The sequence below is a fragment of the Trematomus bernacchii genome, unplaced genomic scaffold, assembly GCF_902827165.1.
Source record: "Trematomus bernacchii unplaced genomic scaffold, fTreBer1.1, whole genome shotgun sequence".
NCBI lineage: Eukaryota > Metazoa > Chordata > Actinopteri > Perciformes > Nototheniidae > Trematomus > Trematomus bernacchii.
In genome coordinates this window covers 1,345,392-1,368,557 of record NW_022987714.1, presented here as the reverse complement: position 1 = coordinate 1,368,557, position 23,166 = coordinate 1,345,392, and the positions used below count along the sequence as shown (strand labels likewise).

The following is a 23,166-nucleotide window of genomic DNA, read 5'->3' as shown; positions in this document are numbered from 1 at the left end:
GACAAAAAATAAAAATAAATAAACAGTAAAAAAAGAATATATATATTATTGTTTTTCATTTTTATTGCGGTTTGTGGAAAATAAACAAAAGCACACATTAAGACATCTGCTGTTAAAATTGTGTTTGTTTTCTGCTCTTAGTCGTGCATATTAATGACAAATATTTTGTTCTTAAAACATAAAAAATTATAATAATCTTATAGACAGTTTTTATTCACATGGTGTTACCTGGTTAGTTCATTTTCATATATATAAAGAGTTTTGATAAAAGTAAATCATAAAAAAAGTATCCGTGATCCAGCAAGGTCCGTGCCAATGTTCAAAGTAATAATACTGTTTTTACTGGGAAGACACGTTCCTTCATTGAACTTGAAAGCTTTGACATTAATTACAGCGCATACATTGGGTTGCAGCTTCACAGCAGGTACATTTCAGTGTTAGTTATGTTGTTTACGTAGAGAAGCTGCAGCTGGTCTTCAGTTAGGCGTGCTGAGACCACAGGAACCGATCGCAGCGCTCCAGCATCGTCTGGATCATCGCTCTGAAACAAAAACTAAATATTTAGAAATGCAATACCTCAAGATGAAGAACAGCCAAATGAAACTGATTCTCTTTAATTATAGAAGAAGCAGTTCCTGAGCTGTCATCTCATACTTCATTCACACATTTTGGTTCAAAATCTACATATCACAAGGTGATTTTTACACTCAATTGATTACTGTCAAACACATTACATTACATTTTATTTAGCAGTCAGTTTTATCCAAAGCAACTTACAATAAGTGCATTTAACCATGAAAAAGCAGGATTCCTTCAAGTATTAGCTTCCAATGAGCCAAGCATTGAAAGTGCTACTGCATTAGCTTCAAATAATCCAATCCTCTCTTGAGAGCTTCCCAGCGAACAGATCATTTTTTAAATAAAAATTCTATATATTTGCCAAGGATCAGTCAAAACAGGTGGGTTTTCAGTCTGCCACAGAAGATGTGTAGGCTTTCTGCTGTCCTGATATCAGTATTATCCACCATTTTGAATTCAGGGTAGCCAACGTGACATATTTTGATGTGGTACCTGGGTCACACTCATGGTGAACGAGTAGCGAGCTGATTGGTCAATGCAGAGAGATGAGCAAATTAACACATTTCCCCCTCCTACGCACGCCGAACCACTGAACCTTTTTAACCCTGCTCTCTTCAAGAGGCGCATTTCATAATATTGCTAATGAATGAAAATAATAATCAGTAATTCCTGACTGACCTCTGCCTCTTCTCAGTCACTCTCAGCAGCTCACAGACCAGTTTGGAGTGGGGTGAAAGGTCGAGCTGCACCCCGCACTCCTCCAGGACGGCCATGGTGCGGTCGGGTCCGGCGCAGCGAGCCAGCATCAGGGTCAGGGTCTCCGGGCTCATCTTCCCTCCACAGTCCTCTGAGCCGTTGGACCAGCCGCTCCCATTCACACCGGTCAGCTGATCTGAGTCTGAGGCCCCGCTGCAGCGCTGAGACAACCGGATCAACAGCTTCCACTCCTCCAGGGTCTGAGGCTCCACTCCTGGACAATAACAGCGGGACAGGACAGACATTAGACTATCATGGGGTTTTATGTTTCAAACGTGTCAGTTAGTTAGTGTATGTTTCATTAGGGTTGTTTCTTTGGGGGATGAGTGCCAATAGGGTCATTCATAAAAAGGATTTCTACTGATGTATGACTAGATCCTTAATGTAAAAAAGGATGACCATTATTTGGACCAAGCAACAGCAGGGCTTAAGAGAAAGAAACAACGTTATATTTTGGTAGACTAGGTTATCTAGAATGTTTATTATACTGTAGTATGATAAGTAATAGTATTGAATCGTTTTCATTGAATAAACTATACGATAACGTTTACAGTTTTGTCTGACTAAAATGTCCAGACATTTAGTCAACTCAAAAAGATGGATGACTAAATATAATAAAAACTAACAAGGACATTTGACAGGACTGAGACTACATGAACGACTGTTGACCAGGTGTATGGTGCGGTTATGAACTCTCCTTTCAGCCAATTGGAAACAATAATTGTGATTCTGTGTGAAGGTTTTACCACCAGCTTCCTGCAGCAGACTGATGTCATCCAGCCGACAGATGGCGGAGAACGCCTCGGTGCGGCGCTGCAGCTCACAGCAGAGCGAGATGTAGCCCGTCCAGTATCTGCACACACACATTATGCATGATGTCAAAAAGTAAACTTCAAAACAAAAACCAGCAAAAAAGGACTTTGGAAAGTTAGAAGTACCCATGACTGCGGCACGTCTCCGCCATCTTCTGCTTGGAGGACAGATCTGCAGGAAGACGGATCAGGAGAGACAGGAGGCGTCCGTAACCCCAGCTGAAACAGTGAGAGTGCCACCTGCAGCAGGAGTCACATATTTATTAATACATTTCACTTTCACTTTATTTGTGTACCTTCGTGTGGCATAAATACAATCCAGAAGTGAAATGTACCCATGATAGCAACTAGATCCATCTCACACTGGAAACCTGCTCTTTAAGTGAATGTTAAAAATGAATAATCCTAAATCTATTTTGACATTTTCCACACACAAACAGGACCAACCTGGGCTCTCCATCGGGGGTCAGCGTGTCACAGCGTTGAGGTGCATCGTGGGTAAGTGCCAGCTCCAGCCAATCCTGTCTGAGTGATTCTGGTTCAAGAAGGGACTGCAAAAATGACAACCTAAGGAAGAAATACATGTCAAATTCAGCAACAAGGGGAGTTCAAAGTCTTTAACAAATAGATGAAACTAAATGTGTACCTGTCCTCTTCAGTTCGAGATTGGACCAGATTATCCAGGTATGCCAGGAAGTGGCTTTGCTGAGCCATGGTCATGATATCAGCAGGAGTTACCGTGGGGTAAAACTGCGTAAACGAGCGCACAGCCGCCTCCCCGTGCTTCTCATACAGCCTGGATGACAACAGAGATGACTTGCTTAACAAGACGTCGATCACTGTGATACAAGTACGAGTTGATCAAACATAAATGTGTGTACTGACCTGTGTAAGTGAGCGAGGAGAGGGGGGGCACTGCAGGGCTGCAGCTCTCTCAGACTGCGCAGAGACCTCAGCAGATCTCCTCTCTGAATCACCTCCACCACCTTACTGTGCTGAGTGACATCTACAGAGAAAGACAAACGTTTCTCAAATACATTTTAGATTGCAGATACAAGTGAATACAGTATTCTCTCACTACCTCAGAATCAAACAGAGAAATATCACTATTAGAATATTCACCGGGTGTAGAATGTAAAAATTGAGAGACCCAGCCATGTCTGTGAAAAGCAATACCTGGCTATTCCAAAGCAAAGAGTTTTCATAAGAAGTAATAATGTTGGACATGAAAACACATTCACTATCATAGACTGGATTCTCTGTTTTAAAAATGGCTGAATGATGAATGAATGTTTATTATTGCTCAACTGATTTGACTCTGAAACTTGAAAAGCATTTCTGACATTCAAGGACTATCTTTGAATAATGATGATCATTTTTTTTTAAATAACATATTACTTGTACTTTTTGCTAAATCAACTTTTTATCCCCCGACTAGAGAAATTGTTCAAATTTTACGAGCCGCTCAAAAAGGATAAACATTGTTTTTGTTGGGCTGGTGGGTGGTGCAAAGCTACGAGACACTTGCATATCAAATCAGGATTTGGTCACTAAAATACAAATGATTTTCAATAGCAGAAGCCCACTATGTTGTTGCTTGTTGAAGTGTGTTCTCTTTGTATTATCTACGTTTTCTTTCTTTATTCGTGACATTTGAATTCTTAAAACGAAATACAGAAAAATGAGTTCAAACCACAGATTTAAGGAGAAGCTTCTGACCTAGCATGGCCTCGGTGAAGGAGCGCTGCGCCTCGGGCTGCTCCTGATGACACAGCAGACACATCCTCCTCACACGCTCCTGGTCCAGCAGAAAGAAGTAGCGGCGCAGGAAAGCTATGCATCCCAAAGCTCGTTCATTCTCCTCCTTCCTGAAGCAGCTCAGCTCCGTGTAGAGCGTGGCCAGCTGGTTGAGATCGGCCAGGAGATCCGTTGGTACAGGTTTAGGAGACGCCACTCGGACCGGATCTGGACGAGTCTCATTTGAAACTTCATGCTCTTTCTCAGAGGAGTCACACCGGTCCTCTTTTTCTCCGAGCTCAGGAGACTCCTCGGTCTTCTCCTCGGTCTTCTCCTCTGTCTTCTCCTCTGTCTTCTCCTCTGTCTTCTCCTCTGTCTTCTTCTCCTCTGTCTTCTTCTCCTCTGTCTTCTCCTCCTCTGTCTTCTCCTCCGTCTTCTCCTCCGTCTTCTCCTCCATCTTCTCCTCCGTCTTCTCCTCTGTCTTCTTCTCCTCTGTCTTCTCCTCTGTCTTGCTCTCTCTTGGTTCACCTGACGACAACGAAGACTCCTCTTGTTGCTCTGAGCAGGCGTTTAGATAATCCCAACGCTCTTCTCCTAGACCATCTGTTATTGAATCACCTGCAGCGGCTGACCCGTGATCAGCAGGTCCGAGGATTCGCTCCAGCACCACCAGCCACTCCAGCAGAGTTTCCCCCAGGCAGTCTGGGTCCAGCAGCACCAAAGGATCTTGAATCTGGGAGCTTATTTTTTAATGTAAGTTAAAAAGAGGCTGTGAAATAATGCAATCTGGATTCTATCAAAAAGCTGGGCTGCACTTACATAGCTCGCTCTGTCGCGGACCGAAGATCCTGCATGTCGGACTCTATGGTCGGCATTTCATCATAAACTCTGTGATGACAAATATAATTCACTTTACTTGATACAGTGTATTCAAAACAAGTTAATACTCCACAGCTTGTCCTAAAGACAAATATAGTAGAGGACTTATTTCTCATAGTCTCAGTAAAGTGGTTATAGTCCACGTGTTCAGGTCTTTACTCACTCATTGTCCATTTCCTCTGAGAACGAAGTCGTGGCTGAGATTTCTGCCTGTCCGCCCTCTCTGAATTCAGTCCGCTGCCAGAGCTCAGAGTTCATCTGGAGGGTGTTCATCTGGAGGGTGTTGATCTTCTCCGTTGTCTTCTTAACAAAACTAGAAACACTGAAAACAACAACGACTGAATATTAAAAACAACCCTTCATGATATTACATTAGATGAGTTAACACTCAGAAAGGAAAACAGAACTACAAACGTTTTCACATGTCTAATGAACAATGGGTGTGATGCTTGGAAATGAAACCTGCCACACGCTTCTCCACAGATAAACAATGTTCATTTAAAAATAACTAGATGTGCGTGTTCACTGGAAAGGGGAAGTAAGACGCCTACAAGCACAGCTGCACTTACAATTATAGTGATTGTCGGAGTTTCAACCCTCATTACGAAAAGGACATATTTTATCATTTAGTGTTGAATACAAATCTAAGATATCTAATGTCTTGCAGCTCCATGTCTGTATTGCTGCTGTGACACGTGACATAAGAACATTTTAGAAAACCTCATTAAACTATTGAGTAATACAAATGAAAAAGTGCATAAGAAACATTAATACCTAAAAGAATAACACTCAAAAGGAGATACATTTAGTTAAATAAGCAACATAAAATAATAATGTGTTGACTGTAACCACCTGTTGGAGAAATACTGTTTTCTCCACTCTTTGGGTTTGTTTTAATGCACCGATATCATGTGTGGCTCTGAACTGTGTACGACCTTGCAGCTGCCTCTTTATGATAGGAGGAGGCAGGGCATTTCAGGTTGTTGATCTTTATGAGGAGACAGGCACATACTTGTTGTCTCCTACATATCTAATTTCTATGAGGCGTGAAGGAAGTCCAGAAGATGTCACAGATGACCCATCCAGTTGTCCCATCTTCCCTTCACCTACGGCTGACATTCCGACACCCGCAGCCACCGTCCTTTTACGGCTTTACTCTCCGTGTTTTGGGACTATATAAGCCTGACGTTTTTTGCTGTTCCTTTGAGTAACATACCTCATGTGTGTGAGTTAACCCATATCCTTTGTATGTGATTTAACTCTGCTCCTTCTTGCAAGAATAAACTAGAACCTGATCATTGATTCTCAACCTGGTGTCGAGTGATATTTTTCTAACACCACCTTAATCTTAAAATGCACACTTGTCTATGTTTTTATGTCACCATTAAAAAGCAATCTGATGAATTATTACACGCGTTTGAACTTCCAAGCACTCTGGACCTTTTTGCGCATGACGTTAAAGTACATATGATAATGGGAAAGTAATAAAAAGTAACAATGCATATGATCTGAAAGGTAGTCTGTGAGTATGTCTGTCCTTTATTTCTCTGCATGTTACCTGTCTTTGACGGCCTGCAGTGCGATGCGGGGGGGTTTGGGGCGAAATGAGAGGGGGAGGTGGAACTGCAGGCCTGAATCGGATCGCTCGGCCTCCACTCGCTCAGCGCTCTGAGGATCTGAAGGAAGATTGTGGGCAAGAGCCAGAGGACAAACACAGATGGATGGATACGGCAGGGGAACGATGGAAGGCAGAGGACATAACGCAAGCAGATGGAGCAGAGGAGCCAGACACCACTCAAGAGCAAACGTAAATTAAATGCTGCACAATGTAAAAAAAACAAAATGGTGATTTATGTGTGATGCAATGGAACAGACAGGAAACGTTAACAGCGTGCCAAAGTAAAGGTTTTACTGGCAAAGCACATCAGCCGGCAGAGTGATCGTTTAGCTCTCAGCAGATTCAGAAACAGCAACACTTTGATTCAATTATTGTGTGTTTCAAAAGCATTTTCATCTTAGTGGCAAACATACAAGACCGTTTTTGAATTATTATAGATTCATTATTATGGCAATAGAGATAAAGTCAAAGAGTAAAATTCATTTCAAATGTTTTTAATAATACATGTTTTAGCAGCGACAGATGCTCAAAATTACAAATGTCTAATTTGGCTTTATATTGAGGTATTTTAATAGAGTAGTAGATGATATCAATCTGAAAGTAACTTCACTCTTTTTCTAATTAAAGTAAGAAGAGGCAGAAAAGAAGTTTGTTCCTGTGCAGATTAAAGAAAAAGTAGAGGTAAACAAGAAAGTGTTTTTAGGAAGAAGATAGTCAATAACTGGTTTCCATGATTTTCATTGTTACAAAAGTTTGTTAGCATGTCCAAAAAACTCATACTGGTAATTATAATAATACAATTATTATAACTAGTATTTATAATCAGTTATAATAACATTTAAAAACGACCTGTTCATTCATAAAATGTGTCAGCTCTTAAGGTGGCAGTATCGAAAAACCACTCTGAATTGAAATAAGGCATTTCTATAGCGAGCTCACTGTATGTTTAATAGGCAGCTGGCGTTCTCTTACCATGATCCACCTGATCCTCCTCCTGCACAAAACTGAACTCTTTGAGGCGCTCCTCCTCGGACGCTGACTGGTTGATGAGGGAGCTCGTCTCCTCGTCCGACTGGCTTCCTCTGCGGCTGATCACACGATAGATCCCACAGTCCAGGACGTTGAAGCTCTCCTGGATAATGACGATATCAGCAAACCCATTGATTACAGACAAATAAGCAGAGGCTGCATGCTTGAGTCATAATGAGCTAATAGAAAATACATGTATTGAAGGAAAGTATACAAAGCATGATGTTAGTTTGATGTGGAATTATTCTGGATGCAAAGACTGAAAGCTGGTTCTAACCAAAAGTGTGTTGTTTAGAAAGTTGGATGCTTCAAGATCGCAGTTAATCATTTGCAGGGAGTAAATGTAACTCACGTGTGAGGAGATGCTGCTCCTGCGGCTGCTGGAGGCCGAGTCCAGAGGCTCCAGTTTGGAGATGACTTCCTCCAGCTGGACACACAGCTCGGGGTGTGTGCTGGAGCTGAGCTGAGACCTGAGGTGCTCCAGGCGGTCGATGGGAATTGATTTCCTGGCCTGAATTAAAACAGGAATCATGATGAGCAAGGCTTCTTAATGCTTTATCATCACGTAGGGAGATCTTACTCAGACTATAAGAAATCTAGGTAAGATACAACATTTCTAAAATGCTTGATTTACTTTCAACTGAAATGATGGTGCCTCACACAAAAGTGTTCTGATGTGCTCAGAAGACAACAATGATATGTCCAAAACAAACATCAGTCCTGAATGATCATGAGTACCACAAATGTGTTTATTTTGCATGATGTTTAACCTTTTAAATTAAAATGTTTTATTAAACTATGCCACACAATAATATAATTATTCTATGTATACCGAGTGGGTGCTAGGGGTATTTTATTCTCAGTCTGGAAAATGATTAGCAACAACATTATTTAAATACATTACGATTTTTAATGGGTTATCCCTTCTTAAAGATGTATTAAAAGTGTAATAATGCTAGCAGGAGTCATCTAGCACATGGTAATTGTTGATTCTTCTTTCAGTCAGGCCATGTTAGGTGAGACAGTTTTACAGGTATATTCTGCTTTATCCTTGTAAACACAGGAAGTAATAAGAACATTAGCCAGATAAGACCATGAATCTAGGTTTCTCTGTACACAGAGAGCGGGGGTCTCACCCTGCTGCTGGTGACTGTGTGCTGGAACATACAGCAGACCCCAGCCGCCAGAGGCCAGGACTCCCTGCGCAGCAGACGCTCCACACAGCGCTCAGCAGACAGCAGCGAGAGGTGGGACAGACGCCCGCTGCCATGGAGACAGAAGAGCTCGTTGCGGTAGACTGCAATATTAACCAAGTCTGCAAAATAAAAAAAACAGGATGGATCAATTCACTCTAAAGTAAAGACAGGAACAAAAGGTCAGTATAATAATAAAATAAAAATAAATTGCTCTTTTTGTCATTTCATAGTACAGGTACTATGTAACAAAATTGTTCCTCTGCATTTGACACATCCTAGTGTTAGGAGCAGTGTGCTGCCATTATGTCCGGCGCCTAGGGAGCAGTGTAGCGAACGGTGCCTTGCTCAGGGACACCTCAGTAGCACTTGGTCTTGCCGGGACTCGAACTGGTGACCTTCCAGTTGCCAAGCCAAGTCCCTATCGACTTCACCACCACCACAGTATAATCAATGTTTAAATTGTTAAACATTTTCAACCTTTACTTTTTTTTTTTATATACACCATTATTGAACAAGGACCATGCATACAAATACATTAATCTAAAAAAGAGAAGAGATGCTATATGCCAGATTAAAGCTAAAAGCTCATTTCCATCTGCAGTCACTGGGCAAGTACACGCATAACAATCAACCAACGTTAAAAATATCTCATAATGTTGATCACACTAACAAATAAAACCGATCAAATACAGATCTAATAATGACTTTTGGTCCTACTTCCACACAACACAACAGTTTATGAATTAAACATTTGCTTCACCACTCCAAAGGATTGTTGGTGGTATTTGAGGAGGAAGCAGGATAAGCACACCTTTGACTTCAGTCCACAGAAGCACTTGTCCGTTCTGAGGTGTGAAGATATAAATTGCAGAGTCAGTCCAGGTCAGCAAGTTCTGGTCTCTATAAATAAAAGTGAGTGAATAAACAATAATGGGAGGGTTTTCTTTTTGATGTCGTCTAGTGTAATCAACGCACTTGCTTAATCAATACTGTGCATATGATAAAACAAGTGATCGACAAGCCTAAAAACTAAGATAGGAAATATATAAATAATATTACCCAAAGTAAAGCAGTTTAGTGAAGGCGATTGACTGCGGGCTCTTCTGTGCTGGGTTGTAATGTGGCTCATCTCTGCAGGAATGTAAGACAGTTAGTTGTTCGGCCAATCAAAGAAGAACATTTTAAAGCAGGAACAATCATTACCTGTAGGTGATGAGAGGGAGAGGAGGACAGGCCAGGGGCTGTTTGAACTGATGGGTGCTCAGAACCTCTCCATTGAAGCTGGCCTCCCATATTCGAGACCCCGGCCGGGCGGAGTACAGCAGGGGGGGCTGTCCAACCAATAAGCCTCTGTTCTGAGGGTAGAAACACGCTCCATACTCTCCATCACGCTCCTTATATCCAACACGCCAAAACTTCTCCCTGAAAGCAAGAGATAATAGAAAAAGAACACAGGAATTCCTTTCAGGAGTTAACAAAATGATGAACATTGGCAACATTTTGCCATAGCCCAATCTTAAGCCTGCCACTAATATTTGATATAAAATACATTACGAATACATTTTAGAAAATAGTACTAATGTCTATCCCAATATCTTACTTATATTTTAATATGTATTGTTTTCCCCAAAATCCAGATATATTTAGTTTAATATGATATAATACTGAAAAAAGCAAGACGTCTCCATATTTGAGAGCCTGAAAGAGCATTTTTTGCTATTTTTGCATTAAAAGGAAAACCTTGGTTGAGGGTCTTTTCCACTAAAGAGACGCAGCTGTGGTGGTCCTCACCTATCTGTGTCACAGAGGTAGCAGCGGCTCAAGGAAGACACCAGCAGGCGGCCATCTTGGTAGCCGAGCTGAACCACTCTGGAGTCCACAGTGGTGACGGTCTGAACAGGGAAGATAACGAATGTTGACCCCTAGACACAAAGAAAACAATATCAAACATTTATGGTATCTGTATAAATCAGAACATGTTAAAACACAGTTTTAATCAAATTCATTTTGACCTTACAACACAATATTACAGAACAACCACTAGAATAGTATAATACTAATAAGAACCTTATCGTTTACTGAAACTGTGCAGAAATACTTACTTTATCAGAAGAAATGTTCAATGTTTTGAAATGTTGATTTAGAATCATAATCAGAAACAGGTTTATTACCAGTTAGGTTGACACGTACGAGGAATTTGACTCGGTGTCGTGGTGCATACATAAAAGTAAGACAAGAATTAAAAACATAGGTAGAAAAATATTAAAAATAATAAAAAATATAGTAAAATATAACAGTATTTACATTGCAATGGAATGGAATAAGAAGGAATAAAATATGGAATAAAAATCGGCAGTAATACAAAATATTGTTGTACATTGTGTGCATTCATGTAATGCATAGAGTCTGCGTTGTGGCTGAGAGTTTGCATGTCAACATTAAGAATGATGATTTGACCTATTCGGTACAGCCTTAAGCCATTCACACACAAACAGTTGTTGTGAATCAGCAGCCACTAATACCTTGCCCAGCTTGGAGGATCCCGCACGCAGAAAGGACACCTTGCCTCCCGTGTCCCCGACGAACACTCTGAGTGTGCTTGTGTCCCAGCAGAGTGACGTGATGGTCTGGCCTCTGTGCTCCCAGGAGACACTCACTCTCTCCGGACGACCCCTCCGCTCCAGCTGCAGCTCCCACACCACCACCAGACCCTGACTGCAGCAGAGACACACACTGAGAACAATACAGGCGACACCAGACACAGAGATACAGTACTGTATGTGAGAGATATCTTTATTTCATGGATAGACTCTAACCTTGTTGCAACCGCGATAAAGTCTTCATCATGAGGGCAACACACCACCTGAGTAATAGATCCCTCCTGAAGAAGAATGCACCAAGGGTTAGGAGTTAAAAGAAATACAAATAAACTAACATTGTATTTTCTTTTTGTGTAGCTGTGACAGAAAAAGAGTGAACTCTGGGTCACATATTACCTTGTGGGTGAGGATGAGCCTTTGTTTCCAGCCCTCCTTCTGGATCAGGTGCAACCCTCCTGCTGATGTTCCTAATGCGAGCCACTTCCTTGAGACTGCCAAACAGGTACACTGAAACAAAGAGTACATAGAGTTTAATTTTCTACATTGATGAATGTGCAATTTATTGGTGATAAGTGGTTGTGATTTGCATCATTAGTGTAGTCACTTCTCAAAAGCCAATCTGACGTTTTCAATCCTCTAAATATTCTTCTGCCCTCAAGGTCTGTTAAGGGATGTTGGGTTTTTAATGTATGATAATGAATAATAAACCACTATAAATCAATTATAAAAAGGTAAACCCAAAAAAGTGTATCCCTACAAATATATTAAGAAGTCCATACTTGTTTAGGAGAAGGAAAGAGACTGTTTCAGATGCCATTCAGTATTGGCAGATACTCAAGGTTGTGGTATAAGAGCCGTTAATATTGATTATGTGTGATTTTACCATAAATCTCAGACATGTGATGGTAAAACCTACCTTTAGCCTGCCAGAGTCTAAACGGAGAGCAGACAGAAGCGGATCGAGGCAGTCAAACTCTGCCAGGACATGACTGTGGTTCTCTGGCACAACTGGTATCAGAGGCATCTTCACTGCTGATCCTTTACAACTGGGAGACAATAAGACAGAAAAGTATGACAAATGTGAGCTGCTTCACATCATATGACTTTCAGCGGTGCACCTACTTTCTCAAATTGACCAGTCATGACTTCACTTTACACCGTCTCCATTCTGGTAAAAACATGTTATCATCTTTAGTGCAGCAAAACTGTTGTTCAAATATCTGCTGTCCTGGAAGTCTCAGTTAATTTTTAAAGAATTGTTTTTTTACCAGGACGCCATTCAGCTCAAAATCCAACACAATGTAGTTTGGCTTTGATTGACTTTTAAATCCAACATATGAGGAAGCAGAACAAAAACTGCAGATCATTTGAATAACTGTAAAAACCATCAGTGTGTTTTCTACATTTAAAAAAACACTTCGAAAACAAAAGGACAGAACATAATTGCTCCAGAGCATTTATGTTGACAAATATTTCAAAAGAAGGTGAGAAGAAACAGTCACCTCTGAACTCTGTCTCTGTATTTGTTAACACTCTAATGTCTGCTACAGGAAGGTATGTAGGGTTACAGATGTGCTGATCAGACCTAAGGAAAATGTACACTCATACCAGCTCAGTCCTTGCAAATGACTATGCTTGGATGCTCAAAATGACTATACGAAAGAGAAAAGTAGCAGATACAACACAAACCGTCTCCATGTAAACGGAGTCTTAATCAGAGACAGAGATGTTGTTAACTGTATTGCTTCTTTTGCTCGAATTAGGGATCTGAGTACCTAATCCAACACCGATTAGAAGTAGCCTACAAATCAAATTCTATAGTAAAAACCCAAGGAAAGTACCTTTAATGTGTTAACTATAACGGTAAACAAATGTTTACTTACTTAGAACTACCAGAGTGTAGAAATACTATTTTACAAGTCAAAGTCCTGCAATCAAATCGTTAAAGTACAAAAGTATTGGTATCAAAATATACTTAAAGTTCCAAAAGTAAAAGTACTCGTAGTGCAGACCAGCCCATTTCATAATAACATAATATAATAATATATATTATATGTTTTGATTATAAATATTGATGCATTAAAGTGTTATCAAAGCTGGTAAAGGTGCAGCTAGTTTTAATGACTTTGTATACTGCAGGGTAACTTGTGAATTTTGCTCCAGATGTAACTAAAGTCTTATTTAAGGGTTGATTATATTTCACATATTAAATACAAATCAGCAAAGTAATTACATTTTATTAAATGAATGTAGTGGAGTAAAAGTACACAATTTACCTCTGAATTGTAGTGGGGTAGAGGTAGAAAGTAGCAAAACATTGAAATACTCAAGTAAAGTCCAAGTCCCTCAAAAGTGTACTACTTAAGTACATCTACTTTCTACTAACCCTTACTTTAATCCAGTATACCTTAGTTTTAGTGAGTGAAACTAACTAAGTAAATCACTGTCGGGCTCCTTATGGTTAGTTGTTAATAAAATGTCTACAATTGATTCAGTTGCTTTCTGAAACTAAAAAGGGGCGTCTGTCTGCCATGCATCACGAGACATGTCTGCTGACACTGATGCTAACGTTACCATCAAACTAATGGACCCAGAAAGACATAACACAATATTATAAGAACGACATGGCTTTGTTAGGTATAAATAAAGGTTTCTTCAAAGTAAGATACATCTGAAGACTGTTAGTTCAGTGCGCAAACTCGCCTCTGTATTTACAATAACAAGTCAGCAAACATGCTAGCTGGCTAAGATAGTGATGTAGGGACCACGTATGGTTTTGTCATTAAAAACTCACCAAATGTCAGAAGAAACAGCAGTGTTTCCGTCTACAGATCCACACCAAAACCCCGTCACATCGCTGGGTTTCTTCACTTTTTTCTGTGGAAAGACAGCGGTGAGTCTCACGCCTGTGTGTCCGCAGCCAGGCGACCTGTCCAGGCTCAGCTGGTGACTTCCTGCTGGAGGCTTTATCACAACCAGTGTTGGGACACATCTTAAAATACTCCATTGAAAGTGAAAGTAATATATTTTTTTACTAAAATAAGCAGTATTTTATCCCTTTCGGTATTTGTACGGGTATATCTATAGTTCATGTAAATATAGTTATAATCGTTTTATTTTGTTAGTACTTTTCTTACAATTTATCTTTCTTTACATAAACATAGTTCTATGTTAAAGTATGCACCACGTACACCAAGGCAAATTCCTGTGTAAACCTACTTGGCAATAGACCCGTTTCTGATTCTGACTTAATTTTACATTCTGTTTTTAGCTCATATTATTCTTTTTACTCATATATATATATTTCTTTATTGAACAAGGACCATGCATACAAATCCATTAATCTCAAAAAGATCTTCTTGTGCACAATGTCCCGTTGCTTTATACCATATCAGCATATTTGTGTTTTTGATGTACAAAGTAACTACTAACCGTGAGTGTTAAAATAAATCTAGAGTAAAACATTGAATAGAAATACTCAAGTACAAATATGTAAAAAAAAATATGACTTAAGTAAATGTACTGAGTTACTTTCCACCACTGGTCACAATGAAACAATCTCCATACTCTCTAAAAGCAGCTAAAGCTACACATTTAGAAAAATAAACCTCTACCTGTTATGTAGTTTAGAAAATAACTGAGGCAGACTCTGATAAATGAAATACTGTAGTTTCAAAAGACATTTCACATTCTCACTTTATTTCAGTGACATTTTCGTCTTCAGTGCAGACAGAAGGTGCAGACATTACAAACCAGTGACAGTGTGATTAGAGCCACAAACAAGCACACACACTAATGCACTCAGTGTGAAATGTCATCACATTATTGCTATACTCACTTTGTTCCACAAGTTAAACCAGTGCTCAGATTTGCTCCTTGTTTGTCTCTTTCTCTGCCCTGTGCACAGATGAAACTCATTTTGGCAGTCGTCTGCTTGCATTTCACACATCAGCCTGTCGTCCTGAGTTCCTTTATGATTCTCCATTTGAAATTTGGTCACATTACACCACTACTAAAGTCCCATTTAACCGATACCGGCACCAATCTCTCAACCATTGAGAGAACAAAAAAAAGAAACTAATTACAGTCATTTGTGACTGAGTGGCAGTTAGTCTTTGAAGAATAGTCTGGGATGTAGCAGCATCCATGTATATCCTCATGTAGCCCCTGTGGATCTCGTCCAATCAGGCTGTGATCTGCGGTCTTTGCAGCAGTCGCGAGAACCTTCCTCGTCATTTGTCGATATTCTATAATGTCTTTTATGTCCTCTCTTTGACAAATTATCAGACCTCAGGTTTTCCTCAGCATGCGACGGGTTTGCCAGACGTGGAACTTGCTATAGGCTGTCTGCAACATCTGCTCCAAATGTCCTGTGAGCTGTGGGGACGTCAAAGCCATTTAATACAAGTGTCACCCGGTATATAAGACATTGTGTTATCATTAATAGTTTAGAGACTTACATTTGCACTTAAGTACTGACGCTGAACCTTCTCCTGAAAAGGACAAAGCTTGGACACCTGAAATCTCTCCAGGTTTGACTTCATTTTCGTCACCTATATAAAGAGTGAGACATGATGAGAACAAATCTGAAGGAAAAAAACTCATTTTCTGTTTGCTCGCGGACAGACAAATGAACAGAGCCGAAAAATCTAAACCTTCATGTAGGAGTGTGATATAAAGTGTCCAAGTAAAAACAAATGTCTATAAATACCATTATAATAAGTATATATATACACATGACATGAAGGATATTGTCAGAAAGCGTTGCTAACATTTACTGTGTGCAGTGTAGTAAAACACTAAAACATGAATAAGTTTAAGGAGTAGAATACATTCATTAGCATTATATGGCTTCACTGTTAAGCTGGCTACACACCAACCCGATTTTGGGAGTCAGAGGCCGTCAGAGGCATTCGCGGCGCCCTACTCAGGTTGGTGTGTCGCGCACCGTCGTCTCTTTACGGCACCTTTTCACACCTCCCGCGGCCGATTCAACATGTTGAATCGGCCGCGGGAGGTCAGAGAAAGTCGGCCCAAGCAATCACTCTGATTGGCTGTTCACACTACCGCTGCCTGCTGGTAAGGACAGTTATTGCCACTTGTCGACTGAAGTATTTGCGGTGTGTTCGTAGGCGGGCGGCGTAGCCGACGCAGGCGACGAAGCTGGCGTAAAAGTCGGGACGCCTTCGGTACGCGTTCTTTGGTCTCAGGTGGGTGTGTAGCGGCCTTTATGGGCAAGTGAAATTTTTTAAACCGTGAAGCAATGTCTATACTTATTTCTATGCACTTTTACTCCATGCACAAAACTGTATAACACTTAGATTTTGCGAACAGATGTAATGTTTCTCCCCCAGCATTCTTTTCAGTTATTATTAGTCACCTTTTCCTCTAAAAACAGTGTGTTTACAGGAAAACAGGACCAGAAGTGTCTCAGCAACTCTCCAGCAGCTGCATACAGATGCTTCAGCTCTCCTTGAACATCAGTGGGTACCATCTCTGAAAAATAAATGATAAAGATGTAAATGAGAAGAAAAAACCAAGTACTCCAAGCTTAAAATAAACGTTTGTCAGGATGGATTCAGGTATCAGCAGTAGTGACGAATCTATGGATAATCAAAGAACCATCCTGAAACACAGATATTTAAATCCCTCCCTTTATCTCTGCAGATGCGTTGAAGGCTTATTGAAGCTACCTGACACATGACACATGAGCTACAACTTTCACAATAAATAGTTATAATGTAATGTTATCGTACAACACACTTACGATTGATGGCCTGCTGTGTTGCTGCCTGCATGAGCACGCCACCTGGAGAAAGTGCAGCAATGGCAGAACTAGCCGTTGTGCTGCACAACACCTGCAGAAAGTATCAATGTTAAACACTTTAAAGGCATCACTCAAAGTTACATATCCCTGTCTGTTCAGGAAAAAAGCGTTATCATAGTTTGCAATATTCGTTACATTTTTAATGACTGGAGATAGTCAGTAGATCCTTACTTGTCACAATTGAAATATTCCAACTTGATCGAAGAATAAATTAAAATACATATTTAATCGTTTATTTTACATATTGTGCAAGTTACATATAAGGACTAGACTTGTACCTAGAAATAAACAATATTTAGGTACATTTCATTTAGGAACTACCACTTTAATGCAGTTTACAATTTGTATCTATTTGAGTGTTTTGGAAGCTGTTTTCTTTCAGTATGTACATCGGTAAAACATACACAGAAACACACCAATCCTTGACTTGAGGTCTGCAAGGTTTTTGCCAGTATTGACAAGGCTCTCTTTTTAAACTGAGAATGTGTTATGTAATTGGACTTCTGATCTGAACGGATCAAACTACAAACATGATGATTAATCTTTGTCCAAAGGTCGATGAGTGTTGAATCACAACAGAGGCTGTGAGCTGGTGAGTAAGTGAAAATAGTGTTAACACACCTGAGTGAGGTTGGGTTTATAATTGACCATCTCATGCCGGATGTAGTTGAGAGAGTTGATGATATCCTGGCTTGTCGAATAGTGTTGGGACTGAAGTGGCACAGGACCGTGAGCATACCTTAAGAATACAGAGAGGGAGTGAGAAACATTATATTAGAACAATTCAACATTAAATCAAACAATAATATAACCCCTGTTATTTAAGTTAATAAATAAAGTTTAGAGGCTTTCCTAGAGCTAACACAAATAATCGTTGTTTATCATCCCAGTTGTAAGAAAAGGAATAACTGGAAAACTTGGATTTTTAAGTAAATTCTTTAGTGAAAACACAAAATATGTTCAGAAAAAAACCCATACTTTTCTAAATTTAAGTTTTATAAATGGAATAATTAGTACTGATAGTGACATGTTTGAAACTCCCCCCCACCTGTTATTGTGTAATCAAACAATATTAATAACAAAATAAAAATAAAAGGTGGGCAGACTTTACCTGTCAGATTTTTTGAGGTTTAATGCAATTGTTTTTGGCTTCTTTTCCTTTTTAAGATCTTCATATTCTATGGCCTCCTGCAATTTAACCTAAGAAAGTTTGCCAACAGAAAAAGTGACAGGCTGTTACAGAGCAATATTCATATTTAGATAAAAACCTCTGTTACAGCTGCAGAGGCATCACCTTCTTTATAGGAGGTTGGAAGAAGTCAGAGTCCCTTGAGTTTCCGTCTGTGCAGCTCGTCTCACTAGCTGGGTCACCTGCTGTTTCCCTTTAAAAATATGAAACCGTTAGCAAATAATTAATAAGAATGAGAAAGGTTTAAAAAAAAAAATAAAGAAGTTGTTTCCTCACCCCTTGCCTGAGCCTGCTGCCAGCACCATGGCACTGTGATGGTTGAACCGCTTTATAATGGCAGAGTTGCTGCTGTCCTTCACCGTCCTGTTGGAAGTTGAGGGCATTGTTGTGCAAACTCCGTAACCCTGTGTCACAGAAAATACCAAATCTTCAGGTCAAGGGAGGAAGGAGGAAAAGAAAGCTATAAAAGCAAATTATTTCTGAGTAGTATGATGTGGCTGTGATTGGCGAATCATAATACGTCACCTCATCTAATGTTTTATCTTCTAACGACAGGAGGTCCACTAAAGGATTCTTCACTCCTTGAACCACCATGGACTTTAACCCTGTGTGAGACATAAGAACAGATTTGTAGCATAGCCGTTTAATTTGCAAGTGTTTAGGTAAAACATGTACTGACATCTGTAGAGAATACTTGCATTTATGTGAGATTTGCACCTGCAAACACTTTAAAACTCCTACCTATTTCATCCTGCTTGCCACACTCTGAGAAGATGTCCTGTGTTCCTGTGTTGATGCGGTCTCTGTGAAAATAATGGGACTGGAAAAAGCGGGTCCAGAACTCCTTCTCCGTCAGCTCGTGAGGCACATTTTCATTATACTTCTGCTTCACTGCAAGTACAACGCAAATAAATATTAAAATATTTAGTCCAGTTGCAGTGCCTAGGCACACAAGCTGCACATTTACAGGAAAACTTCACAGCTGAAATGATCATTCTGCTCCTGAACCCATTTTCTGGCATGCCTCAATGATGACACAAGAAGAAAAGGAAACTGAGAAATTCTGGATGAATAGAAGTACACTGGGGCAGGTCAAAACTATTTCTCTCAGAACTAATGCAGAATATTTCAAGTCTCATTTATCCAGTCGTATGCTCACTATTTCCAAAACACAAGCATTTGTGCTAAAACCCTTCAATCTAAACCACTTTCCCACAGTCCACTCCTCACACAAAATAGTAACGCACCTGTGCAGGCGTGAGATTTTAACATGGATGAGTAATTGATATACAAATGATCATTTTGGGGGTGAAATATACCTTAAATATCATTCTCATATATGAGCTGGTAGAAGCCATGAACGAAAGCAGCTAACTAACTCTAAAGTTGAGATTATTTACCTGCAGGGTATGTTCTGAAGATAGATTCAATAATGTCAGCAGTCAAATTATATCTCAAGCCATTGCAGCCATCAGTCTGAGGTCTAATGTCAGCCTGTAATGTACAAAACATACTTTACAATTATGTTGATGATACTGAAGGTCACAATGTTTGAGTAAGATTCAAAATGCAAGGTCTTATTTTGACCAGACTTGATGTACTCACCAAAAAAGCTCCAGATATACCAACTTCCTGTTTGTTGTTGGATAAAGAGGAGTCCGAGTTGTTGGTGTCTCCTAGCCGGTTGGCCCAGAACTCATCTGTACTGATCACCTGGCTCACCACCAGATCTTTATACAACTGGAAAAGCACAGGATCTTCCTGAAGCATCCTACAGGAAAAAACATTTAAAGAATGTAATATATTATTTGAAAGATTGCATACAAATCTTAATAGTAGACTGGAGATGATTTGGTCACACAGGCTGTCCCCAAAGTCAACAGTGAACTCCCATACTCATAGAGGGACATCCCTACCCTGTTTGGGACCCTCAGACCCAAGCTCATTTGTTCATATGGACCATGTTAATCTTTAGAAGAAACAGGTTCCAAAATAGTTACTTTGTGGACAAATGTCACCCAGTGCAACAGTGTGGCTCATTGGTGTGTTTTTAATAGTTTTTTGATAGAAGTGAGCTCTCTGGTCACACAACACTATTTAAAAGGATACTTGTATGGTTAGTTTTCATCTTATAATGCAATTTGATCCCAATAAGAAAACATAGATATTACCAGATATATCCTTTAAGTGAATCTTGTGAGAACACCTGGGTCTCACCTGTTTTTCTCCTCCAGTTCCTTGTTGGCTTTCTTCTTGAACTTGGGCAGCAGCTGCTGCAGCAGCTCCTTGGCAGCGTCTCTGTCTTTGAGTGCAGTGCTGTCATTGGAAAAGTGGAATGTGGTACTGTCGCCGGTGTGAAGCACCAGCTGCAGCTGAATTTTGGATTTACCGTCCGGGCTGATTTTCTGACCTGAGCAGAGAACAAATAAAGTGCAGCTTTAGAACATCACCAACACATTTGTTTGGCACATTTTTCTAATTGGATGGTATCGATTACTCACAGCGAATATCTGCATATAAGTGGCTGACTGAGAAGCGATCCTTGCCCTCTGGACCCCAGGCTATACGCTCAGCCATCAGATAAAGTGTGCCATCCTGCTTCCTCTGGCGAACCTTTTTCAGCACCAGCAGCACCTCCTCTGATAGGGATGCCATGGCTCAAACTGAAAAAAGGCATTGATTTTATATAAGCATGGCAAGGCAAGTATAACATAATAAAACAAACTAAAACTGAATAAGACGTGTAAAATACAACAATAAATACATTAACAAGGATATCCTTCATGATTTCAAAAATAATCTCACAGATGTAAAGATGAACAGGGCATCATAAAGACAGTGCACTAGTCGATATGGGACCTGCAGTCACAAATTGAACATTAGCAACATTAACGGTAAAGAGATCATAACGTTATATATGAACCACTTTGTATAAGCATCAACTTCTTAGCGTATTTCACTACATGTCCCAAATAAATGTCATGCTTCCTGTAATGCTTTTATCCTCCGCTCGACAACACAAGCAAGCAATGGTTGGGTTTTATTGTATTATTTATCACATCATAGCTAAGCGGTGTTACGTTAGCTAACCTTAATAATCAAGAAGAGAAAAGCCTGAGGGGGAAGTCAGTAATAAACTTATTTTACCTCAAAATAAGTCGATACTGCGATGGATACCTCGCTTTTCCTCAACACATAATCCAAACTAATGTATTACTTGGTATAAAAATTACGCATTTAGTTATTTCTAACAGTATTTGACTACTCTAACAATGAGCGTCCTGACTTCAGCGTCGACATGACTGCCAGGCGGCGTGTTACACTGAAAAGAGTCCGGCTGGATAACGCTATAAGGGATCCGTTCCAGCCGGAGCCCGCTTAACACCTATATATTTGTTTCCCAAAATGTATTCAAAAGACATATTATATATCAGGGGTAGACATATAACGTAATACCAAATTACATAGAATAAATAAGTGGAAAAAAGAAAAATAGAGTTACATACAATTATTAATATAATTCGTTTTTCACAATGTTTTTATTAGTGGTACTATATTGTTTAAATCTTTGGTAAAAAATGTTCAAAATTAGGTTTTATAGTCTAGAACCTCTTTTTAAGAATATGAAATTTCCCTAAAAATAAAATTAACTGTACAAAAATAACTAAATCCACGTCCAAACTATCACCTTTGTGGTATGTAAAACTGTCTCTATCCTCTACTATTACAAATGTGAATTTTAATTATGAGTATATTTAACTTTTTTAAATGGCACATTTTATTTGAATTTGTCACATAATGATTTGGTTAATATAATATGCATGACATATTGATACGCATGTAATCATTATTTCTATTCAGTTGTAATATAAATAAAAAAGGTCCTATTGACTTTGCATTTCTTAATTGTATATTGATACATTGTTTTTATTTTTATACATACTTTTTATTTCTATCGCAACTTTTATTATAGTTTACAAATTCCTTTGATTATTTACTTTGTCGAATAGACACAAAAGTATAGATATGAATTAAGTAGGTTACTCTATTATTTTCAATGATGGACACGTACAGTCTTACTCAGATCTTTGAGTGAGTTTAACATCCGCCCGGTGTTAGAAATAGTGATATTTAGTAATATCAGTTGTGAAAAGAATACTCAGACCTTTTAAAAGGGTAGTAAATATTCACCTATAGGTAAAAGTACAAAAGTATTCATCAAAAATATAGTTAAAGTGCCAAAAGTAGAAAGACATATTATGCTGCTATATCCCTTTTCAGAGTAATGCTTTTTATATTTATAAATTAGTTCAAGCTAACATCACTTTAATGTTTGAACTACGTTATAAATAAATCTGAATCTGCAAAGTAACTGAAGTTGCCGCCGTGGAGGCATAACACATATTTGATTTGTGTGTTTGTATAGGTGACCAACTGTATATGTCTAAATATCAAATAATAAAGATTATATGTATTCAATGACGTATACAATAATATACCTTACATTATATTATGGTTCACTGCTATAGCTAAAAGCAACATATTTCTATTGAAATGGAAAGACTCTTCCCAGTACCAAAATGCACCATTGAAACACGTTATTCATAATAATTCTGTCTATAGAGTATTATACTGTCTATGTTCATACCTGATCTATAGTGTATTACATTTCTGTACTGCTGTGTGTAATGTTTCTACCTCCTTGTACTGTTCAAAGTGTAAATACTTAGGTATGTCTATATCTGACCGATGTCTATATTTATATTATACTAGACATCACTCTAACTTTACTGCTTCTTTTGCATTTATGGTTAGAAGCTCACTGCATTTCGTTGTCTAAATAGTACTTGTAGTTTGTGCAATGAGAATAAAGTTGAATCTAATCTAATCTAATAAAGCACTTTAAGACAAATCTACACCAAAAATAGCTAAAAGAACCACAAA

General features: G+C 39.1%; 2 protein-coding genes across 3 annotated transcripts; both read right to left on the bottom strand.

Moving 5' to 3' along the window:
• Nucleotides 1-195: 195 nt before the first annotated feature.
• On the bottom strand, nt 196-14,165 carry hps5 (HPS5 biogenesis of lysosomal organelles complex 2 subunit 2). The gene is made up of 23 exons (XM_034142021.1): nt 14,001-14,165; nt 12,123-12,252; nt 11,603-11,713; nt 11,423-11,487; nt 11,129-11,321; nt 10,398-10,528; nt 9,810-10,028; nt 9,666-9,737; nt 9,418-9,506; nt 8,547-8,725; nt 7,763-7,921; nt 7,354-7,513; nt 6,322-6,439; nt 4,927-5,085; nt 4,704-4,772; nt 3,867-4,624; nt 3,033-3,153; nt 2,794-2,943; nt 2,595-2,714; nt 2,274-2,387; nt 2,082-2,188; nt 1,258-1,549; nt 196-541 (listed from the first exon to the last, which is right to left on the bottom strand). The coding sequence occupies exons 2-23, from the start codon at nt 12,228-12,230 to the stop codon at nt 481-483; spliced, it is 3,555 nt and encodes a 1,184-aa protein (XP_033997912.1). The 5' UTR covers nt 12,231-12,252; nt 14,001-14,165; the 3' UTR covers nt 196-480.
• Nucleotides 14,166-14,876: 711 nt separating this feature from the next.
• On the bottom strand, nt 14,877-21,531 carry gtf2h1 (general transcription factor IIH, polypeptide 1). 2 transcript variants are annotated; one of them, XM_034142052.1, is made up of 15 exons: nt 21,313-21,531; nt 20,724-20,885; nt 20,440-20,632; nt 19,828-19,993; nt 19,623-19,716; nt 18,964-19,113; nt 18,748-18,827; nt 18,499-18,626; nt 18,328-18,415; nt 18,145-18,233; nt 17,655-17,772; nt 16,974-17,064; nt 16,587-16,702; nt 15,667-15,759; nt 14,877-15,583 (listed from the first exon to the last, which is right to left on the bottom strand). In XM_034142052.1, the coding sequence occupies exons 2-15, from the start codon at nt 20,875-20,877 to the stop codon at nt 15,497-15,499; spliced, it is 1,647 nt and encodes a 548-aa protein (XP_033997943.1). In that variant the 5' UTR covers nt 20,878-20,885; nt 21,313-21,531; the 3' UTR covers nt 14,877-15,496. The 2 variants fall into 2 exon arrangements, with proteins under 2 accessions (XP_033997943.1, XP_033997942.1); XM_034142051.1 differs by having other exon boundaries at nt 21,370-21,531.
• Nucleotides 21,532-23,166: the final 1,635 nt, after the last annotated feature.